Source organism: Musca autumnalis, unplaced genomic scaffold (genome assembly GCF_047663935.1).
Source record: "Musca autumnalis isolate F117 unplaced genomic scaffold, ASM4766393v1 scaffold_5, whole genome shotgun sequence".
In the NCBI taxonomy this organism is placed as follows: domain Eukaryota; kingdom Metazoa; phylum Arthropoda; class Insecta; order Diptera; family Muscidae; genus Musca; species Musca autumnalis.
The window spans coordinates 138,191,774-138,215,315 of NW_027412088.1; the positions used below are offsets into that span (position 1 = coordinate 138,191,774).

The 23,542-nt window shown below is 34.3% G+C and overlaps 1 protein-coding gene across 12 annotated transcripts in view; it reads right to left on the minus strand.

The window, feature by feature from the left end:
- LOC141406562 (cyclin-dependent kinase 12) overlaps positions 1–23,005 on the minus strand; it is an 87,155-nt gene extending 64,150 nt beyond the window's left edge. For 5 of the 12 annotated variants that reach the window (XM_073992243.1, XM_073992245.1, XM_073992247.1 and 2 more), the window contains exons 1-2: positions 22,847–23,002; positions 13,969–14,124 (exon numbers count right to left, since the gene is read on the minus strand). Coding sequence is in view for 2 of the 12 variants with exons in the window: in XM_073992238.1 (XP_073848339.1) it covers positions 9,238–12,876 (3,639 nt within the window). In the remaining 10 variants the exon portion in view is untranslated. Of the gene's footprint in view, positions 1–8,357; positions 13,198–13,968; positions 14,125–19,033; positions 19,314–22,834 lie in introns of those variants that run through there. The other 7 variants (XM_073992238.1, XM_073992286.1, XM_073992250.1 and 4 more) reach the window with 7 other exon arrangements.
- Between the last annotated feature and the right edge of the window lie 537 nt (positions 23,006–23,542).

Consider the following 23,542-nt stretch of genomic DNA (forward strand, 5'->3'; position numbering starts at 1 on the left):
ATGATCACTGATCGACACTATCAGGATGATTATGAATGTAAACTCCCCGTGAGTTTTGTCTTTCTGCCGTTTCAACTTAGAGGAAAAAGTGAGAAAACTGACGGGGAGTTGATAATTGGGCTGTATATGTTCGCACCTCTTCGTCTTTACATCGAGTTTCTCTAGACAATATTGAATTAAAACTTATCAGAGAATGTTCTTTACTAAAGAAACTTCTGCCACATCCATGTTTATCCTTCTTCACGCTGTTCCGCCACATATAATTGTTCTTTATTAGATATTATTTAAAACAAGTAAAAAAATATCAGTCGGCCTTGCGACAGAGATATATCCTCAGCCTTTGTGAGTTGTAACTTTTATTTATTGACAAAATCGAATCGAATACCGGCTAAGTCACTAAAATCCTTTTCCCCAATAAGTATGTATGGGGATTTCAGATTTCGTGGCCCTTTTTTGGAAGTGGATCTTATTTTGGGAGTCATTTCTTTTCGATCAACTTTTTTGGAAAAGACCGATGTGGATCATTTTCGAAGTTAAACTAAATTTGGACAAACTATCAGGAGATCCAAAGTTTGGTTGCTCCGTTCAAGATAATCGTGATTTTTTTGCACATTTGAGGTGGAGATGCCGGAAGGAGTCGACCGATATGACCCGAGCAAAAAAGCCAAATTTCGGACCAAATCGGTTGATCCGTTCTCAAGTTACCATGCGCTCCAGTTACTATTCTTGCTTTTCACAGCTTTCGAACTATTTTCTCAGGAAATATGGACTTGCCGCTGACATGTACCTTCGTAATGGAAGCAGCGAATACACGTTGTTGCAAAAAGAATCAAAGCGATTCGAAAGCATGTTTTGAATAACACTTTTCCCAACATGTTTAAGGGTGGAACCCGAAAGAGCGGACCGATAAAGTCAATATCGGAACCTCATCTATGTCTGGTAGAAATTTAACGATGGGCAAAGTATCGTGCGTTCCAGCTAACTAGACAGACAGACGGACATGGCTAAATCGATTCCAAATTGTCTGAAACTAGTTTCGTCCAAACATACTTGGGGTCTAAAACCATTATTTCGATGAGACACGTTTTCCCGTATGCATAAATACTGAGGGAATATAAAATAATTTCCGAATATAACACTGTTTCAGCCTGTTTCTATATGTCGAAAGAAGAACGTGTGCGAAAGAAACACGTCCAAACTCTTGTGTGTTTTTCATATTTGTTTTTAGTTTTGAAGCAAAAGCAAAGGTAAAATTATTTCGAAAACTAAAGTTCGGGCGTGTTTCATTCGCCCACAATGTTCTTTCGACATACAGAAACTGGCTGTTAGATTTATGTTGTTGTTGTTGTAACAGTGTTTATAATTATGTTTGTATGTTCGTTCTTCTGTTCAATCTGGTTCAGAGTATATCTCCAGTTCCAGGAAAGCGGCTGCTTCGATGGGATGTAACCACAGATCCACTGGAGTTAGATGAGTAGGTTTGGCGGGGCAGTTGAAAAGGATACGATTATAGGATACGTTATTTCCACCCACGAGCGTAGACTTTAAGGTCTCAATGGAATTGAAACTTAATAAATTTAATATGTGGTTTACGGCAGAATCGGGAGCAAATCTTGAAGTTAAAAACTCTGCTTTAATCATGAAGTCATTAGCATTTGGCAAAATCCCTGAAATGGAACAACGATAGTGTTAACTACTATAGACTTGTCAAGATAGAGACGAGATATTTGATTAATCTATTATGACGTCACCCAATGGGAGCTCTAGCGTTTACCCAGAATCATGATTTCTTACCATCATCTTGCTACTCCTTTTTTCTCCTTTTAAGACTGTATATTTTTATAATCTACGTACTTTCTTAAACTTCTCTCTTTGTTTTTCTCCTATTCTCTTCCTTTTTCAGAACCCATCTCATACAACATTGTCCACAGTGGATTGAAATAGAAATTGTTAAAAGATCTCGATTATTTGTTTTCAGTCGAGAACATACACATAGTGCCTAGACAAAGTATTCAATGAAAAACAAAGCAATGTTATGGGAAATTGTATCCATTTTCCTATCCAGTCTTCATACAATCGGGCCTGTTCTGGAATTCACAGCGTGTTTTATACAAATTACACACCCACTTCATCTCGTCACAAAAGAGTTTCCAAAAGAAAATTGTTGCCTACAAATTCAATGTTGAAATTTCATATGTCAAGAAAAATTGAATTTGGAGTGTGCCTGACCCACCAAAAATAGGTGTAATGTGGGTTACAGAAACGCTTAGCGTGTGATGGTTTCACTGAGGCGTAAAGGTGAATGCCAGAATAGGGGCTGGATTCTCGTTCTATGAAAATTTGAAATGAAAACTTTTATATGCCGGGCATACACTATGGGCATGCAGGACAGCATTTGTAATGCGGGGCATACACTATACTGCCAAACTGCACTGCCAAATGAACCCTTGTGTACGTGTGTGATTGAATAGTGTGTGGCATTCCTTCAATCCATATTGCAAAAAATGATGAATTTTCCTCCAGAACTCGATTTTGTGTTGAAGTTTTCCAAATTTTTAATTTCCTCACAAATAATATTTGTTGTTTTCAAAAATTATTTGTTGGTTACTTGGAAAATAAACAAAATTCATCGGATTGAAAGGGGTTCATTTACAAAATCAAAACTATTTTGTTTTCAATCCTGCCAAAACTACTCCCAAATACATTGACAAAAACTTCAAAATTTACTAATACTATTATGCCGGGCATACACTACCCAGTCAGCATTTTTTGAAAATTTTAATCAAATTCGAGTCTTTTTTGATCCGACTGCACGATTAAAAAGCTAGAATATGAGCTCATTTTCTGATCATAAATGACTCCTTTGTCGGTAGGAAAACATAACCTCAGGCGACTCTTCTAAACAAATCACAAATGAGTCTTTTTCGAGTCGTATTTCAATCATTTATTGAGGAGTCTTTTTAGAGTCCTTTTGGTGATCAAAAATTGATTAAGTCGCTTGTGTGATCAGAAAGGGACTCGAAAGTGACTCCCTGTAATGATTAAAAAGAGTTCAATTTAAAATACAACAACAAATGTGTAGCAATCACAAATAAATCATTGAGGTGTTTAAAATGTGACAATTTTTTGTTATTTATTGTCACATTTTGATCATCTGGAAGACTGAAAAATGCTTAATCAAAAAAGGGTCATACAGGTGTTTGAAAAGTGATTATAATTATGTATACTCTGATCATATTTTGAACAGTTAGGTGATTAAAAACTGATTGCTTTGTTTTATTTTTATTTGGTTGTAAATAAAAAAAATAAAATTCTCATATACACTTTCTACAAAATTTTGATATAAATGTAACGTATAATATTAAAGGTACAGACAAACACAACACAACAGGTTTTGCCAAGTGAAATGAAGAAGCAGTATACTAACCACCAAGCAACATAAAGGATAATTAAAAGACATAACAAAGCAGAAAAGACTATAAAACAAAGGAAAGAAACAAAGAAGAATAAAAAATATTTTTTTTTAATTTATTTCGTCCAACAAAAAGACTCATAAATGACTCCCTAAAGACTCATAAATGATTATAAACATGACTCTAAAAAGACTCGAAAAAGGGTCCGAAATTAATCAACATAACACCAATAAATGATTGAAATACGACTCGAAAAAGACTCATTTGTGATTTGTTTAGAAGAGTCGCCTGAGGTTATGTTTTCCTACCGACAAAGGAGTCATTTATGATCAGAAAATGAGCTCATATTCTAGCTTTTTAATCGTGCAGTCGGATCAAAAAAGACTCGAATTTGATTAAAATTTTCAAAAAATGCTGACTGGGTAGTGTATGCCCGGCATAATAGTATTAGTAAATTTTGAAGTTTTTGTCAATGTATTTGGGAGTAGTTTTGGCAGGATTGAAATCAAAATAGTTTTGATTTTGTAAATGAACCCCTTTCAATCCGATGAATTTTGTTTATTTTCCAAGTAACCAACAAATAATTTTTGAAAACAACAAATATTATTTGTGAGGAAATTAAAAATTTGGAAAACTTCAACCCAAAATCGAGTTCTGGAGGAAAATTCATCATTTTTGCAATATGGATTGAAGGAATGCCACACACTATTCAATCACACACTTACACAAGGGTTCATCGGTTGCTGTCCTGCATGCCCATAGTGTATGCCCCCTATTAAAGGAGAAAACGGTCAAATGAAAAAAATTATAAAGGAAATATTTTTCATTTCAAATTCTCATAGAACAAGAATCTAGCCCCAGGTCCGAATGTTATTTATTCTACCTTTATCATATATTTACGGCAAATCGGTATTATTTTGGCAACTAGAATTATTGAATTATTAACAAACTGAGAGAAGTCTCCCTTGTCCCTTATGGGATGTTTGTGGAACAATTATATTATATATTATATTAACAGAGTATTTTTTTACTTTTATTCATCCAGAAGAAAAAAACTAACCCAACTTTCTTAACAATCAAGCCGTGTGTGTTATTGGCGTAGTTGGTGTTGCAGTTTTTTTTTTTTTTTTTTTTTTTTTTTTTGCAAAATTTATGACAACAACAATGTTTTCCTATAAACAATTTTTTCTTATAAAAAGTTTAAGACAAAAGCCTTTTTTGTCGTTTGAAATCATCGTTTGAACTATTAGGATTAACAGATGTTCAATAGAAAGTTAGTCATCTGATAAAAACCCTAAATTCATCTTACGAAAATAAATAATAGTAAAAATTTTATTTATTATAGTTTTTTTTTTAATAAATTTTAATGGTTACTGACAATAATATAGATTTGTTTTCTATTTTATATGCCAGCCGTTAACAGAATCGTCCACGACTCATATCTCGTATTTCAACGCCATACGTAATACCGATTTATCATATAAAAAAAAAACATTTTTTACTCGAGAAATCCATACTAATATCAACTACGACTACGTCTACGACACTTAAACCCCTTCGACTATCGTAATAAGGGTGAATATAAAAATCTGAACCAAATTGTGAAGTTTTAAATTAAAAAATTGTGGGCTTACATTATCCATATACAGACGAACAAAGACAGGCGAACATAATTATTGGACATAAACAGCTAGCTTTTGTTAAAAACAACAAGTTTTTTTCGAAATGGAAAGTATAATTGATTAACTTGTAGATCATTCTTTTATAACAAGAAAAAAAATTACATTTTCTACCTCATAATGGGGCACTCGATAACTTAATGCACCTTGATTATATCTCATTAGGGGTTTTGTTTTTAAGCTTAGGAATATTTATTCATTTTTTGATATTCGGAAAACCCCATAGTCAATTTGTTATCACATAACCGTGTTTTTCGTCACCGAGAATTCATTTGGTCTGTTCCAGTACTGTAAGAATCTACTAATTTGTACTATTTTTTTCGATAACATAAAGGAAAAAATGTTATCGTAGTAAAAAGTAGTAGCTTCTTGCAGGTTCTGGAACAGAGCAATTGTTAGAACCCCTTCGATTATCAACTCTACTCTACTCTACAAAAACTTTTTCTAGGACAGTGTTTAAAAGAAATCTACATAAGTTTCAAATATTTATTGACATTGGTGTGAAAATAGATAGATATTTGTAATTAGAAATAAATGACAAATATTTATGAACGGATAAATACACATGTACAACGGTAATAATAATTAAAATTTGAAGAACATATTTTCATGTTTTCTTCTTTTTTGATGGGTTCCTCACAATAAAACTTTTTACAGCCAGAATTCGCCTCATATGTCAACCGGTAAATTTGTCTTGGGTAAGATATGGATTTAAAATTAAAACCATTAAGGGGTTATCCCTGGCTGTGTCGACCAAAAACATATTTTTCAATTTTTTTATTTCTTTTTTCTATGAAACTACCAATATTTTTAAGTAGTTCTTTCTTTCATCTGGAAAAAGCATATCTTATACTACTTTTGGAATTTTTGTTGTTAAAAAATATTGCATAGCCTTGCGGTAAATGGCTACCTGCAAAAACTTGTTTGTAAAAGCGTTTTGCGGTGCCAACGATAGCTCAAAAACGGATGGGCCTATCTTCGAACATTTTTATTTCAAGAACCTAATAACCTTGTCTTTAAGTGAAACAGAATTTTAAAAAAATCTATTTAAAATAATGTGTGAATTATGAAAAAAAGCGGATTTTTATTTCAAGAACCTAATAATGAAACAGAATTTAAAAAAAAAAAAAACTTAAAAAAATGTGTGAATTTTGAAAAATTTACCTTTTTGGTCAAAAAAAATCGGGCAAAAAAATTAAAAATCTTGCCTCGCTTAAAGACAAGCTTCGTTTTCGACTTCAAAAATGTTATTTCGAGAAACACTCGTCTAAAGTTTCTATGCTACATACATATCACAATAAATTGTTCCCTTCCAATTCCCACATCCAATTTTGATCCGATCGACATACTCTATACTACCTGCACTTCAAAAATAAGCAAAAAAATCTCAATTTTTTTAAAGTAATAAGTAGAGGTAACCCCTTAAATAGATATAATCATGATGCATTTTCTTGCATTACCAAAATCTTTCGACATCAAAAGTAGATTAAGGCCTAAATTCACCTCCTGTATAAGCTATTTAACCCACTTAGCACCAGAATTTTTTTGGAAATTTTAAAATTTTTTTATTGAATTCAGTTTTATTTTCATTTTTAAGCATTTTTTAAAAATAACTTATTTTCTTAAAACTTATAGTTTTTCCGGAATCGGGTGTCCATTAAAACGGACAGTGGCAAAATCCACTACCGTAAATTTGTATGGGAAATTGGTGTTTTTACAAATATGTAAAAAAGTAAACTTCATTTTTAGTCATACGCACAAAGCCAACTGTTTTTTTATTTTTAAAGATATTCTCTATCTTCTTCATTTTATAAAATATTTTCCATCGTAAAAAACACCATAATTGTAAAAAAACACCAATTTCCCATACAAATTTACGGTAGTGCATTTTGCCACTGTCCGTTTAAAGGGACAGCTAACTTTGCAGTGTAATACAGAAGAATAATTCATGCTTTGTATTCACAATTTATGTTTTTAGAATAATACTTTCACATCTTTTGTAACTAATCTCTGCGTTTTATAAGTGTAACTTATCTACTTATGTGTTTTTTACTATTGTAAGAAAATCAAAAAATCACTTCACGAAAAGGGTTATTTTTGTGACCGAACCGCGAAAAACTACGCAGCTCAAATGTCAATTTATGAACGGGGAAGGACAGACATATGAGCAAACAATTAGAAAATACAAAAAAACCCGCAATAAAACAAGTACCTAACTGTTTTTACCTGCATTTTTATGCACATTTTTTGCTGGCGTTTAAACGACCAGTGGCTTTAAGTGGGTTAATTAACCTTTGTACTGATGTGGGAATAATTGAACATTAGTATAAGATTAACAAATATACTTTCCCTTTCGAAAAATGTATTGGTTTTAAAGCTATTCGTGTAATTTTGTTCGACGCTGTAACACTCACACTACGCACAATATGCGTAATATTTGTTCCCTGTGTTGTAAGGATATTTAGTTTTGTATCGTGCATTACTGGACACATTGACAATCTTTTACTTGCTTTCGTTTACTTCTTGAAAGGGTTCAGCCAGTTGTTATTATAATTCGTACATAAACTGCATACACAATGGATTTCGGATAAACACTGAATGTTTGACTGTATTTTTTGCACGTTTTTTTGAAGATTAAAAGTAGGTCGTATTTAGACTGCACGAAAACATCAGTTTGTCTAGATGAAAGTTTTTGTTTAATATTGGGCTAATCGGACGATGTAATAAACCTACATGGCAACCTGTCGAAAGAAAGAGAAAACAAATATGTAATGAAAAATATATTTATTTTGCTAATAAACGTAAATTACCCTTTTTTAATACATAGCAGAATGCCAGTTTTGAGGTATATTCAAAGTTTAAAGATTTGAAAGAGATAGTAATATCGGCACATTCCTTGTTGGTTTCGTGACACCTATGTTTTGAAAAAAAAAAAAAACTTCTGCTACTCGACATGATAAGGCTCCACTAAAATCCAAAACCACATTCAACAAAATTTGCAAAAAAAATGACCAAGTTCCAGAAAATAAAACTGATGTACTTTGAATTTTGCCTAAACACAATGCGAGCCAGGAATCTGTAAACGCCACAATGGCACTTCGAGGCCAGGAAACATCATACAATAAAAGTATTCAAAACAATACCCAAAATGAAATGTGGTTCAATGAAGTAGATACTAACATAATCGAAGCACCTGAAAATCTCTTCGGCATAGACCCCACCAGGGTTGGTTGTAAAGCCATCTAAGTAAGAAAGTAAGTAGGTATTTGTATTTTGTTTTTTAATATTTATTCTTACAATTTTGTAATTCAAAGCCCTCTGGCAATTATAATAGCGATTACAATAGGCATAATAAACATGTTTCTTTTTTTTAAATAAACAAAAAAATCTTCTCCAAAATCTAAATGAATTTTAATGGATAATTAAAATAATAATAATATAAAACGTTCATACATAAAGTATTCTATATTTTGTTTAATGTTCACAATTCATTGTAAGAATTATATCTTTATATTTATTTCCAATAGAAACTAATCTAATGTAATTATTATTATTTTTATATGTATAGGTTGTTTTAAAGGGGGTAGGTAGGGGTATTGATGGGTTTACATGTGATTAAGGCTATTATAAATTTTGGATATTGAATATTGTTGATAATTGTCATTATCTTTAGATAACGTAAATCAAACTTAACATATGTAAAAAGCCCATTTTATCTAATAAAGTAACAAAGATTAGGAGGTAAGTAAATTGTTGATTTATGTATCAGGGGATTTCGAAGTCTTGCAGCACGACGTTTGTTCTCCAAACAGTTGAGCATTGAGCAATTATTTTGGTAAATAAATCGAAATTTTATGGAGTCTTAGATTCAAATGAAGATTTTTCATATATAAATAATAGGAAATAAGAAATGTTTTCGAATTGATTTTTAAAAAGTCGAGACATTAAGAAGTGGTATGCAAAATGTGTGTATAGGCTTTTTGGATATAGAAGAACTTCCATTCCCAGAAATTAACGGGAAATTTTTATTTTCTAGAGAATTATAGTCGTTTACTCTGTTAATTCTTTTCTCCCCATGAAAAAATTAATTGATTTCCAAAGTCTAAAAAATTGCCAAATTTAATTTTCATTCGCAGTGTTCCAATTCAGACATCTGCCATAGCAGACGAATGTTTGCCACTAGCGTTTTGCTGTTGCTGCTGCTGTTGCAATTGTTGTTGTTCTTGTTTTCTACGTTTTTTGCTCCACATTTCGTGACAGTCCTGCCATGTTGGCAAAATAGGAGCAGACATTTCTTCGGGCTTTACATTTTTTAACCAGTCTGATTTAAGGGCATCTTCTGCCGTTATTCGCTTATCGGGATCAAGTTCCAGCATTCTATCAAGCAAATCCAAAGCTGGTGTGGGCATAAATTCGAAATCTTCCCTCAAACGTCTTCGGTATATTCTTTTTTGCCTCAGTGTATTAAATAACGGCAATTTTATTACATTTGGCCATACCGCAGGAACAGGAGACCCACAAACCTTTGAAATATTTTCCAATAACACCATTTCGTAATTACCCTGGAAAAGTGGTCGCTTGAGGAAAAGTTCACCCAAAATGCAACCACACGACCACACATCAATAGCTGGACCATAACGTTCCTCGCCGAGTAGCAATTCAGGCGGTCTATACCACAGTGTTATTACCCTATTTGTATAAGGTCGATCACGATCATCGGCGTTGTACAACCGGGCAAGTCCAAAATCTGCAAGTTTTACTTGACCTTTGTTATTCATCAAAATATTGGAACATTTTATGTCCCGATGTAGGAAATTCTTCTTGTGACAGTAATTGAGGCCATCGAGCAGTTGTTTCATTATACTGGCATTATTCTCATCATTAAAATCAACCATTCCCGATGCCAAAAGGCCCATCAAATCGTGATCCATGTATTCGAAGACCAAATAAAACGAACCCTTGTCTTTGCGAAATTCAAGCGCGTCTTGTTTATCGGTTACAACCTCATGTAAATTGACGATTTTCGGGTGGTTAAGCTGCCGCAGGATTTTTATTTCTCGGACTGCTGTTATGGGAAAGCCTTCTTTTTCATGGTCCATGCGAACTTTTTTGAGAGCAACCATCTCCTTTGTAATATTGTCGCGAGCCTTGTACACCTGGCCGTATGTGCCCTCACCGATTTGTGCAATCATTTCAAACACATCAACGCAACGTTCGCCCCAATCTCGAACATTGTTGCGTGAGTCTCTTCGATTCAGAATAACGGGACGTTTGCGTTTTGTGTTATTTTCGGGTTTCGTGGTTTTATCTACCCGACCCGTTTGTTGTTCGGCGCTTGTATTGTTATTACCTAAATTATCAAAATCTTCGGGACTGTTTATGAGTTCATCGTCTCCACTGAGATCCTCGCCTCCCGGAACCATGGGTGGCATTGGCAAATTGAGTAGGCTCTTGTTGGCCGGAACTGTAGCCGCTGCTGCCGTGTTCGTTTTCTTATTCGCATTATTTGCTGACGAATTCTTAGCTGCAGCATGTAACTGACGACTAGGAGGAGATGGCGTTGTGGGTACTGCCAAATCTGCGGCTGTTGTCCCAGGTGGCATTGGTAATGCGGTCAGACTCTTGGGTTTACTTGGTTTTACGGCAATGTCTTGATCATGCTTCGCTTGGACTTTGGCGCGATCTGTTTCATCTGTGCCGTTTGGACTGAACAACTGCGGCATTGGAATGTTCTTTATGTCCACCGGCGCCTTTTTAACTCCATCATTAGATGCCACAGTACTGCTTGGTGCAGCAGTTGTTGAGATTATCGCTGGCTGTGTTGGAGGTTTTGAAGAAGTCTCTTCGACAATTGTGGGTTCATTTGTAACTGATTTTGTTTGATTGCTGTCCATGGACGAACTGTTGTCGTTTACGACCAATGCTCCGTTACTGTTGCTATTCTCTTCTTGTTTTTCGATTATTTCTTGCAACGCTTTCTGGCGCTTGTGTTTGTCTTTTACCAGCTCGGCAAAAAGACTAGTTTCACTTATCTTTTTGCTATAGTCAATGCGTTTTTGTTTTAGATCGCGAGGTGACCTTGATCGACTCCTCGATATACTTCCTCCAGAATGACTGGAACGAGATCGCCGGTATCGTGAAGTTGAACGGCGGGAACGATGATAATGATGTGAAACGCTGGTTGGAGAGTTGGAGGGAGATTTGGCATATCTGGAAGGTCTAGGCGAACGTGATCGCGAAGCGTAACGATCACTACGTTTCGATGATTTCGAACGTCCAGGAGACGGAGAGGTTGGATACTTGTATTTATAAGTACTTTCTCGATATGTTGAAGATGAAACGGGGGACGACTGTCGTCCCTTCCCCCCTGGGAAACTGGGGCTTCTGGTAAATCGTCTTCCGTAACGGTCATAATCAATTGTTTTCTTGCTTCGTGAACTACTTGATTTGTGATGACTTCTTTCGTAATATGACGAAGAGGACGTTCGACTTTCGTGCATTTTTCGTTTCTTGTGAGGAGGTGTAGATGGCTGATGATGATAATAGTTATCTGTGTCTTTATATTTATGGCTCTCTGAAACCGTAGCACCGCTTGGCTGTCGCTGATGATAGTGCGAGCTTCCCGAACTTATAGATGCATCATGTTCGTGATGATAATGATGATGTCGATGGTCGTCTTTGCTCGGACTCAAAACATAACGAGCGCTGCGAGAATCACGATTTACCATAGAACTGCCGCCCGCATATAATGGGGGCGTGTGTGGGGAATGAGCACTCGGGAATCGACTTTTAGTACCGGTGGAACGAGTCGGTGTTCGATGGCGAGAGCTTGAGATGCGATTAGTTACTGTGACTTGTAAACCGACAACATTATTTGCACTACCCGATGCTGTAGAACCTGTACCGCTTCCTACTGCTGGAGCTAGATTAACAGATTTTGAATAGTAATTGTGACTGCTATCAGAACGTATTGGTGGAGGCGTGTCAGTAGATCGTGGACTGCGTTGTTTTTCGGGTGTATATGTAGGACTTTTAATAGACACAGCGGCTACCGGAGGAGGCGTGTAGTGTCTGAGAGAAACTGATGAATCTAATACATCATCAAGATCATTGTCAGATATTGATTCAATACTAGAGAAAGACTTGGCTCTCTTCTTTTTGCGCTTCTTCGACTTGCGACTTCTCTTGTGTTTCTTATCTTTCTTTAACTTTTTCCTTTTTTGTCGTTTCATTTCAGCCTCCAATTCATCTGTATCAATGGTTCCACTTGAAACATATTGTTCAAGACCAACATCCCAGTCAGACTCTTCGGCTGGATTCTTCTGTGGTATATGTACAACTGATGGGCTTGACAAAACTGATGAGCTCCGATGGCTTATTTCACAAAGATCGATTTGCTCTGTCACAGTCTTGTCCAGTTCTTTACTTAATTTATGTTTGTCAACTGTATTTGTCTTGGACGTCGTCGTTCTGACGGGTGAGCCAAGAATAATTCTTCGTACATGATTGGGCGAAAGCTTCGTTGAGTTTTCAAAACTCTCTTTTCGATTAGTTCTATAATTATCTTCATCGCTACTAATATACACGTCTAATTGCGTATCCCTCTTTTGGGTCGGCACCACCTCATTTGTCTTTGGACAGCTCTCAATTTCAGGATCAGAATATTCTGACGAACTAACATCCGAGTACTCTACTATATTCGAAGATCCTTTGTTTGTTGTCTTTTGTTCTTTGTGATTAGAGTCACTGCCACTGTGGACTTCAATTTCATCTGCCGAATTCATTTCGTATGTTTGCTGATTTCCAAGTTGTGGGACCGTTTAGAAAACCTTTAGTAAGTCGTAGTAAGGTATCAACGTATTACCCTTTTATTCCTTTTTTACTCCTCTTTAATAACTATGGTGCTCATGTTATGGACAAAACTCCAATCCCTTTTTATCTTGTAAGGCAGAAGAAAAGCAGGCATATTAGGAATGTTCATCCATTCAAATAAATGAAAGGAATACGCAATAAAGCAATGATGATTTGTTTTAACAATTTGATTTCTTATAGAGTTCAATTACTATAGTTTCTTAAAGGATATTTATAGATATGTTCCTCTGGAGCTGGAGAAAATAATAAAAAAGTTACTTGATTATGGAAAAACAAATTAAATGCCAAATGCTTAGTGTTATCGAGTAGTACGATAATAAATATAAAACAGGGCTCAAAAAACAACTGAGAGGCAACTTAATGACACACACAGCAAAATTAGAAAAATCTTTCTATTTTAGTTCAATGCCTTCCCAAGTCTTCGTTGACAATTAAAGCGTTCTACTACTATACCTAGGTAATATATCAAAAAATTTATAGAGACTATTTTTTAAGTACGACATACGTTTTAGGCTAAAATCTCTCAGTTCGCATATAAAACCCTTTGTTATGCAAATAAATCCTTTTACAAAACTATGAAGAGAATGGATATGCATTTGAAGCTATCATTTGCTTGAAGTTTTGATTCGTTTGATTTTGTTTTTCGTAGAATAGTGTTGGTCCTGTAGTACGTATTGTTGGTATAATCAATCGTACTGTTTATTGTGAGGTGGCATATTGCAGAAAGCGGCATTCCTTATGCTAAATACATTAGAATTATTGGTCAATCGTATCATATTCGAAGATATACCAAAGTGTTAATTTTTAAAATATTGTAGGTTGGTAATTTATTTTACTCGATTAGTGACATGACTTCATTGGTATCAGAATGTGTTTTAATCGTTCTTAAATCTGCATTATATTTATATTTTATGTGTGTTACTTGCTCTCTGTTCTTTTTGGCTCATGAAATATTACTATTTTCTTTTCTGTTAATTAATATAACAAATAACATAACAAATTACCTAATGTGAAATAAGAAAATAATAAAATAACCTCGTATTGGCTTTCTTTTGAAATGCCTAAATTAAATTTGGTTATTTTTTCTATGAAAATATAAAGCTCTCGCAACACCGACTTTCACACCGTCTTAAGATAAATACTGTTAGAGGAACACGAATCTGAAAAGATAGAAGACATATAGAATTAGTAAACGGAAATATAAAAACAAAACTTTTAATATTAAATTATATAAGGGGTCAATTGTGGGACTACAGTCGAACTTCTCTATAACGTAGCACTTGGGGACCGATTAAATACTACGTTATATAGAAAATTCGTTATAGAGAGATTATTTTGTAGAGAATTCCCACTCGTGCTGAACTTCGTTATAGAAAAGCAATCGTTACAGGAAAGTTCGTTATAGAGAAGTTGGGCTTTGTAACTTTTCTGAACTAGTTCGACTTAAAAATTACTACAAAATATGGATCAAACCGTTTATTCATCGCTATACGTTTCCCCGGATTCTTCGAAGTTCTATTGGAAAATGTTTTAAAAAGTCCATCGATGGCTTTCTCTCCTTTATTACTATGTTTCGATTCGATTTAATACAATTTAGTTTAGATACCTTCTATTTTGTCTGAATTTCAGCAAAACCAACATAAGGTCTCGTGGCTGTAACCAAATCACTTCGCGGAGCAAGCGTTGTTGCAGCCGAGTTTCGCATCCTAATGATATACGATCTTACACAACGTGGAAGCTAACGAAACACAATTGGTTAATAGAGCACTCCTCGTCCCTACAAGATATCAACACAAAGGCAAAATCCGGTCTCCGTCACAAAACTCATGATACGACCAAGAGTGTCGTACTTTTACCGAAGAGGAGATTACGGCACCCTACAAACATTTTCAACATGTATAAAGCTGCCTGACCGAGCTCAGGGGCTCAATTCTGTTCTATGAAAATGTGAAATGAAAACTTTTATAAAGGAGAAAACTGTCAAATGAAAAAAATTATAAAGGAAATATTTTTCATTTCAAATTTTCATAGAACAAGAATCCTGCCCCAGGAAATGGATTCTTGTTCTATGAAAATGTGAAATGAAAAACAAGTAAGAAAAGCGTTAAGTTCGGTCGGGCCGAACTTTTTATACCCTCCACTACAAATTTCAGCCATTTCGGTGGATTAATGTGGCCACAACCTTCAATATACCGAAATTCGGAAGGTACCGTTCTATGGGAGCTATATGATGGCGTGGACCTATACCTACAAATTTCTGGGGGAAAGTTTTATACGTCTAAAGAAGACTAAATACCAAATTTCAGCCATATCGGTGTGATAATGAGGCTAAAACGTTCAAAATATCGAAAATCGGGAGATATTGTATTATGGGGGCTATATCAACACGTGGACCTATATAAACATTTTATGGTAGAAATGTTTCTTAGCCTCTGGAAACACAAAATACAAAGTTACAACCGATTCTTTGGTCAAATGGGTCTAATACATTCAAAATCTATGAAAATGACGCGTACTTTATAAGGGGTCTTATATGGGGGCTATACCAAAACGTGGACCTAGCAACTTTGGTAGGAATGTTTTCTGGCCTCTGGAGACACAAAATACCAAATTACAACCAATTCTGTTGTCAAATGAGCTAATACATTCAAAATATATTAAAATGACGCGTACTTTATATGGGACCCTATATGGGGGCTATACCAAAACGTGGACCTATATAACCCAACTTTGGTAGGAATATTTTTTGGCCTCTGGAGACACAAAGTACCAAATTACAACCAATTCGGTGGTAAAATGGGCCAAATATCTTAAAAATTCCTTAAAACGACGACGCGTCACGCGTCATTTTGTATGGGGGCTATACGAAAGCGTGGACCTACATAGCCCGCTTTCAATACCAAAAGTCCTACGTAAATATAACATATTTTCCCAAAATTTCATCAACCTACGTCAATCCGTTCGGACGCTAGAGTGATTTCCACAGACGGACAGACGGACAGACAGACAGACGGACAGACGGACGGACATGGCTATATCGATGTAGAATTGCACGCTGATCAAGAATATATATACTTTGTGGGGTCTACAATGATTATTTCGAGTAGTTACAAACGTAGTGACAAACTTAATATACCCCCATCCTATGGTGGAGGGTATAATAATATAAAGGAAATAAATGTCGAATGAAAAATATTATAAAGAAAATACATATTTTTCATTTAACATTTTCATAGAACAAGAATTCAACCGATGATTGCTATCCGGTGACCATCTGGGACAATTCATTCGTTTTAAAAATGCATCGGGTTAGACGAGTATAGTTTCTGCGAAGAAATCACCTGACCGTTTCCTTACCGCTTCGCAGACGTACAAGGTTTCGAAGAAGATGCACTGAATGGAGAGATTTAGTCTCTCCCGTAGCGATCTTCTCAATAAACTTTCTCGTCACCGAGGCATGCGAATGGAGCGGCTGTTACAGTATAAACATCTTCGTGGCAGGAGGCTGTGCCTCGGACGACCTCAACATCTTCACAACCACTACACCATTTTCACATGTAATTCGAATAATTTCAGTTGTAATTCGAAGAATTTCAGTTGTAATTTGATTATTTCATTTGAAATTCGAAACATTTCACTTGTAATTTGAGAATTCCAATTGAATTTCGAATTATTTCATTTGTAATTTGAGAATTCCAATTGAAATTCGAATTATTTCATTTGTAATTTGAGAATTCCAATTGAAATTCGAATTATTTCATTTGTAATTCGAATTTTTTCATTTGAAATTCGAATTATTTCATTTGTAATTCGAAATTTTCCATTTGTAATTCGAATTATTACATTTGAAATTCGAATTATTACATTTGTAATTTGAAGTTTTTCATTTGAAATTCGAATTATTACATTTGAAAATCAAAGCATCTGAAATATTTTTAAATTAAGGGTGGTGGCAACGATGATCCATTTTTAAGTTTTTTTTAAGGTTGTGGATCATCCCAGATGGTTGAGAGGGTGTTGGAAGCGTACACTTAAAACGTCGACACAATGATGTGGAAAAGTATTATAAATAATAATAATTTAAATATGCGATAAAAATTTAATCAAAAATTTTAGAATCATATAAAGTCAGGGATTTGTTATTTTCCCATTCAAAAACCAAGGGATTGGCATGTAAGGATACACCTATATTACCCTCCAAAGTTTTTGGAACTTTTAAAAGAAGACCCGATTGCAGGAAAACTACATGTACGTTTTAGAGAAAAAAGTTAATTATTACAAAATGCTTAAAAAGTCTCAAAAATATAATTTTCATAAAAAATTTTAAGTTAAGATGAATACGATCCTTTATTGATTTAAGCGTTATGGTTGGATTATCTTCACCTGCGTATAAAGAAGAAATGAGAGTATTTTTGTTTTTATTACAAATAAAATAATTCGATTTTCAAATGTAATAATTCGAATTTCAAATGGAAAAATTCAAATTACAAATGTAATAATTCGAATTTCAAATGTAATAATACGAATTTCAAATGAAAAAATTCAAATTACAAATGGAATAATTCGAATTACAAATGGAAAAATTCAAATTACAAATGAAATAATTCGAATTTCAATTATAATTCTCAAATTACAAATGAAATAATTCGAATTTCAATTGGAATTCTCAAATTACAAATGAAATAATTCGAAATTCAATTGGAATTCTCAAATTACAAGTGAAATGTTTCGATTTTCAAATGAAATAATCAAATTACAACTGAAATTCTTCGAATTACATGTGAAAATGGTGTAGTTGTGATTTTGGATTTTTTCGACTGAGGACCGACGAACTTTGAAGCAGCACAAACTCATCATTGCTACGTTTGACCTAAGTCGGAGGTCTGTTCTCGAAGTGGGAACTTCGTTGATAAAAAGTTCCCCTTAAAATATGTGTGGGGATATCTCTCGAAATTCCTCACAAACATTAGATTAGATCTTATCAAGTGAAATTCCCTTACTAGCCAAGTCAAAATAGACATTGAAATGCAAAAATTCCCACAAAGCTGAATTTTGGTGGAGAGCAGGGTTTGCCATAAGAAGCAACGTCCTAGAAGTCCCCATCGATCCCATGTGTGCAAAAAAACTTATACGGGGACAAAGGCAGCGTTGCCGACAGTTTTTGATCGAAAATCGTCAAATCGTCAACAACATTTGTAAAATCGTCGACATGGTTCTAAAGTAGGTTTGGGTACTTTTTAATGCGATTTTTTCGCTGATAGTTTTGTCAATGAGACTGACAACATAAGATATACAACCCACAGCAATAAATCTAACCCAATATCACTAAAAAAATAAAAAAAATAACATAAAATGTAGTATACAGCCCTAAGGTCGGAAGACTGGGCATTAAAATTGAAAATAAATTGAAATTGAAATAAAATACCGCTATAAAAACAGCTTTAAATGATGATGACTTTTTACTATGGTTATCGAGTTTGGAGTTATGCAACAAGGTAAATCTGGGTACATATTGCCAGTTTTGAATGACAGCTTAGCTCAAATATAGCTTGCTTGACAGTGTGGCAGTCCATGTTTGTGGGCACAAATCGACAAAGGCTGTCATTCAAAACTGACTGAGCGTTTAAGAGGCCATTAGTAGGAAGTTAAGAAAGCTGGACTCATAATTTTTTTTCACAACGAGATAGATATAATTCCTATATTATCTCGAAAACTTTTCAAGGAAAATTTTCATCCATTAACAATCCTAAACGAAAATTTTTAGCTGATGTAATTCAAAGGTGTGGCAAAAACTATGAAAATACCCGTATTTCCATATATGTGCCCAATTTAGCCAATCCGTCTGGAAATTGCTGTCATTTTTCAATTTTGGGCCAAAAGATCGTCAAAATTACGATAAATCGTCAAATTCGGCAAAACTGATCAAAGGTCATTTTTGGAGGAATTATTCAGTGTTTTTTTGATTTTTCTCAAAAACGGCAAGACTTAGTAAAAACCGGCTAGAGTAAAACTTGTAAATTTAACAATTGTCTACAATAATGGTCTTTGTTATTATTAAAAACAACTTACCATTTTCGAGATATCGCAATCTAAAGGTCAAATTAAACATTTGCTGTGTAATAGACATTGACACCAGACACCAGTTCGCTTTCATTGTCCATATCCTACACCAGCCGAAAATTTATTTTCAGAGTTCTTGGTTTTCTAGTAAAAGTTTGTATATCTATGAGACATTGACATGTGAAGGAACTGAGGACGACCGCGGCATAGTCTCATTACCACGATAGACTTGAAACTGAGCCTACTACTCGTTGAGTCGTTCAGATACAATTGAAATCATACTGCAAACCTTGAAAAAAAAAAAACACCGATAGACACGTGGTCACTTACTGATTCATCGTATATTAATATCTAGAGTTGCGTTCAAAATAATAGGAATGCCCATACACAAAAAGGAATGGTCCAAAAAACATGGTTAAACTTCTCCATTTTTGCCTACTTTGTATTTGTTTAACATTGTTCACGTCCCAACTGTTAATTCATTAACAGAAATGTGGCAATTTGTTTAAAATTATTTAGTGTTTACACCAACATTATAAATCGTCTTCAAATTTTTTGTTCAAAAAAATAGGAGTGCGGAAGAAAAATGACAATAAAAATATTTTTAGTTGAATTTACGACCAAAACTGTAAATATTTTAGTTGGTAGTACTAAATCCAATAGATTTGAAGTTTATTTGAAAACAAAAGTCCTTTGGTAGTATCCAAAAACAGGCTGTTGTCCTTGTGTTGACTTTTCCCATAAATTAAGCACTTATTGGGCAATTCAGTGGATTTTATAAACTTTACCTTTATTGATTAGAGTTGTTTAATACTCTGGCTGTTGCCTCAAAAAACATAATGATTGGTATCCCATAAATTAGTGTATTTTTATCCATGAACCAAGTTTAAGCCAGTTTCCATTAATTATTATAAGGCATTTGTTCCTCGACCAAATAATATTATGAGGTCCTCAGGATGTCAACTTTGTGAATGCAACCAATTTCACTTCTAAAAAATTTGTTAAAGCGTGAATGTTGTTTTACACCATTTTATGGCTTTGATTACACTATGGTAGGTAAACACCGTACTATATTTTTCTACATAAACTCACGTTTTTCGTTCAAAAATACCTAATGTAGATTAGTTCCCATAGAAAACTGTGTTTTATACGATGCAAAACCTAATAAACATATTCGTAGGGCAACTTCAAAAGTATTTCTTTAAAGTTTGCTTTTTAACAAAGGGTGTAGAAAAATGGCTCATATCTGCCAATCATCCAATTTTTTTAAATATAAACAAAATAATTGTTCTGCGTGCGAGGAATTAATGTCTTATAGGTACGCTTTGGTCGATCCTTACATGAAGGTCTAATGGCAACGGGTTAAAACTTGGCTCAAGGATCAAAATACACAAATTTATGGGGGACCAATCATTATGTATTGTTCGAGGTAACAGCTAGAGTGTTAAGCAACACTAATCAATAAAGGTTTTGTTAATAAAATTCATCGAATTTCCCAATAAGTGCTCAAATTATGGGAAAAATTGCTGCAAGGACATTAGCCGGTTTCTGGCCAACTCCAAAGGACCTTTTGTTTTCAAATCGCCTTCAAATCTACTTTTTTCACTACTAACAACTAAAATATTGACAATTTTGGTCCTAAACTCAAATAAAAATAGTTTTATTGTCTTTTTTCTTCCACCCTCCTATTTCTTTGAACAAAAAATTTGAAGACAATTTATAATGTTGGTGTAAACAGTAAATAATTTAAAACAAACTTTCACATTTCTGTTAATGAATTAACAGTTGGGATGTTAACAATGTTAAACAAATACAAAATAGGCCAACATGGCAAAGTGTAACCATGTTTATTTGACCATTCCCTCGGTGTGTATGGGCACTTCTATTATTTTGAACACAGCTGTACGTCGTATAGACGGCCGCAGACAACGACAAAGTTAAACGTAAAAAATATAGTGGATGAAGGTGTCCTGGCTAAAAAGGTGTTTCGCTGGAAATATCAAGTTGTCTTTAAGAAATCCAGACTTCCCTCCGGTTATTTGGATAAGTTACAATTTATAAGACATTTTTACCCAGATTGGGGTTATTGTCCTGGCCACAACAATATATATATTTATCTTGTGGAAGTTCATGGGCCTTGAAAGCTCAAAAAACGAAAGGTCCCGCCTAAACCCGACTTGTTCCCCATTATAAACAGCGTATTCTATGAGCTTCAAGCAGCGGTATCCGAAGCAATAAATCTACACATATTCAATTTCGGAAAGTACGCTACTATTTTAGGGCAAACTTTTGTAAGAAGTACGTACAGATTAAAACATACTTAACAAGTGCTTTTCCTGTCTGTCTGTTGACGTCTGCATATTTTTGTTAACAATTTGACAGGATTGGTGCACTTTACGTTGATATCTAATTAATGATTTTTATTCGAGTAAGATGGACAACCCGTAAGCTGGTGTAATTATGAAACATGGCCGGACAGAAGGATAAGGCTAATCTAATCATGAATACGGCCTCAATGGACATTTAAAATTTTATATGCTCTGGCTCCTAAAACCAGTGTCGCTTATTTAAGAGATGCCAAATGGAATTGGTAGCTTAAATGACGTGTTTGACTAAAAACGGTTTCCCGTAAATTCCCTCTAAAACATTAACATTTACTAAATCCAGTGGATTTCAACTGACAATTCCGTATACGCCAAAACTTCATTCCAGTGGTTTTGAAGTACCTATATTAAAAGGAATTTACACTTGAAATCCACTAGATTTCATAAATATTAATAAATGTGCTGATAATAGTAATTAAGAAAGACCTCCTCTATACTATTTCCTATCCCCCCTATTTCCCAAAAACTAAACTTACTTTACCTAAAAAATTTGTAAGTGTGACATCGGACTTGCGAATATGTCAAATAAAAACTCCGCTGGATTTCATTTGACGTATACGCTATATTATTGACAGTTGAAATTCGCTGGATGTAGTAAACCTAAACATATTCCTAAATTGTTTTATACAAAAGACGTACAAACGAAGTGACAAATTTGATACCCTAATATACCTATTGGTAGGTAGGTACTATATTTTAACACCCGCAGTACATACGCACCGCAAGTGATGGAACTTGATTAACATAAATATTATTAATATAGCTTCCCGCTTCCCATATACACGTATTATAATGTTAATACGATTCCTAATAACAATTGATCAATATCTATTAAGATGCACATAAGGGTAGAATAAATACAACAACATTCAAAACTGTTGACCTCAAAAAAAAAAACTTTAATAACATGTAACACGTTGCTGTGTACAGTTGTTTATGTTTGAGAAAGTTGCAGGCTATTAATGCGAAAAAAAGGTTTCTTTTAATATTTTGCGGCATATCAAAAATTATTCCCGATCGATATCTAAGATATGCAACAAACAACCCATTGTAATTGGTATAATGTTTCTAGAAGCTTATCTGTATAAAACGCATAAATGCGGTGATGTTTTCAAGAGGAATTCACTTTGCCACCCTCGATAAGGGGACAAGTCAAATTAGAAGCTACCAACCACCTTTACTTCTGATATGTCTGATATAGCAAAAGGCTGAAAATTGAAGATAAAAATACCTGGCCTTGACTTTAAATATGCTGGATGTAATGTATTGGGTCAATGAAAAGGTGTCTGTAAATATGCACCTCATCGAAATTTCATTTTTTTTCAGTCTTATTTTTACTTTTGCAGCTAAGTTACTTGAATGCGTGAGGGTTACTTTTTTCGTTGTTTGTTTTCTATTCGGACAGAAACACAAGTTGAAATTAAACTTTAATACTTACATGGAGTATTAGAACTTTCCATTAATTTGTATATTGTTTATTTAATTGTAATTTTAATCACACTTTACAAAAAACTTTGCGTGCTTGATTGAAATGAAAAACCTTTACACAATATATACCGCTTTGACAGCTTACAGCTGATTACAGTGGACTGACTTTAGTTCACGAACGAATTGGTTCAATTACACTGTTCATTGAAATGAACCTATGAAGTAGGCATGGTGGAATAATAAGAGCTGTGTTCCTTTACTTACTTGAGGTTACCATTTTTCCCATTTGTTACCATTTTTAACTTGCAAAGCGTTCCTTAACCCCGAAAAGTGGCAAAATTGGAAGCAATTTTTAAGAGAGTGAGAATGGAGAGAGAGCGAGAATGGCTTTCTCTTCTACCACAGGCTACCAGCAAAATTTCTGCAGGTAAAAAATGGCAGAACTGATTTTTCGACTTTTGAGTCGAACGCTGCCAAAACTAATGAAAAACTGTGAAATAAAAGACGAAAATTGATTTTTTTTATGTTTCTTTTTGACATTGCTGCCACATCTACCATTTTTCCGTTCCTTTACTTTTCTGGTAAAAATATTCATGAGAGAGCAATTTTGAGCAATTTTGACATTTTTCTCTTTTACCACCCTTACCATTAAAAAGGTAAAGGAACAAAGCTAAGGTGTAGCGCCAAAAACAGCTGATCTTCATAC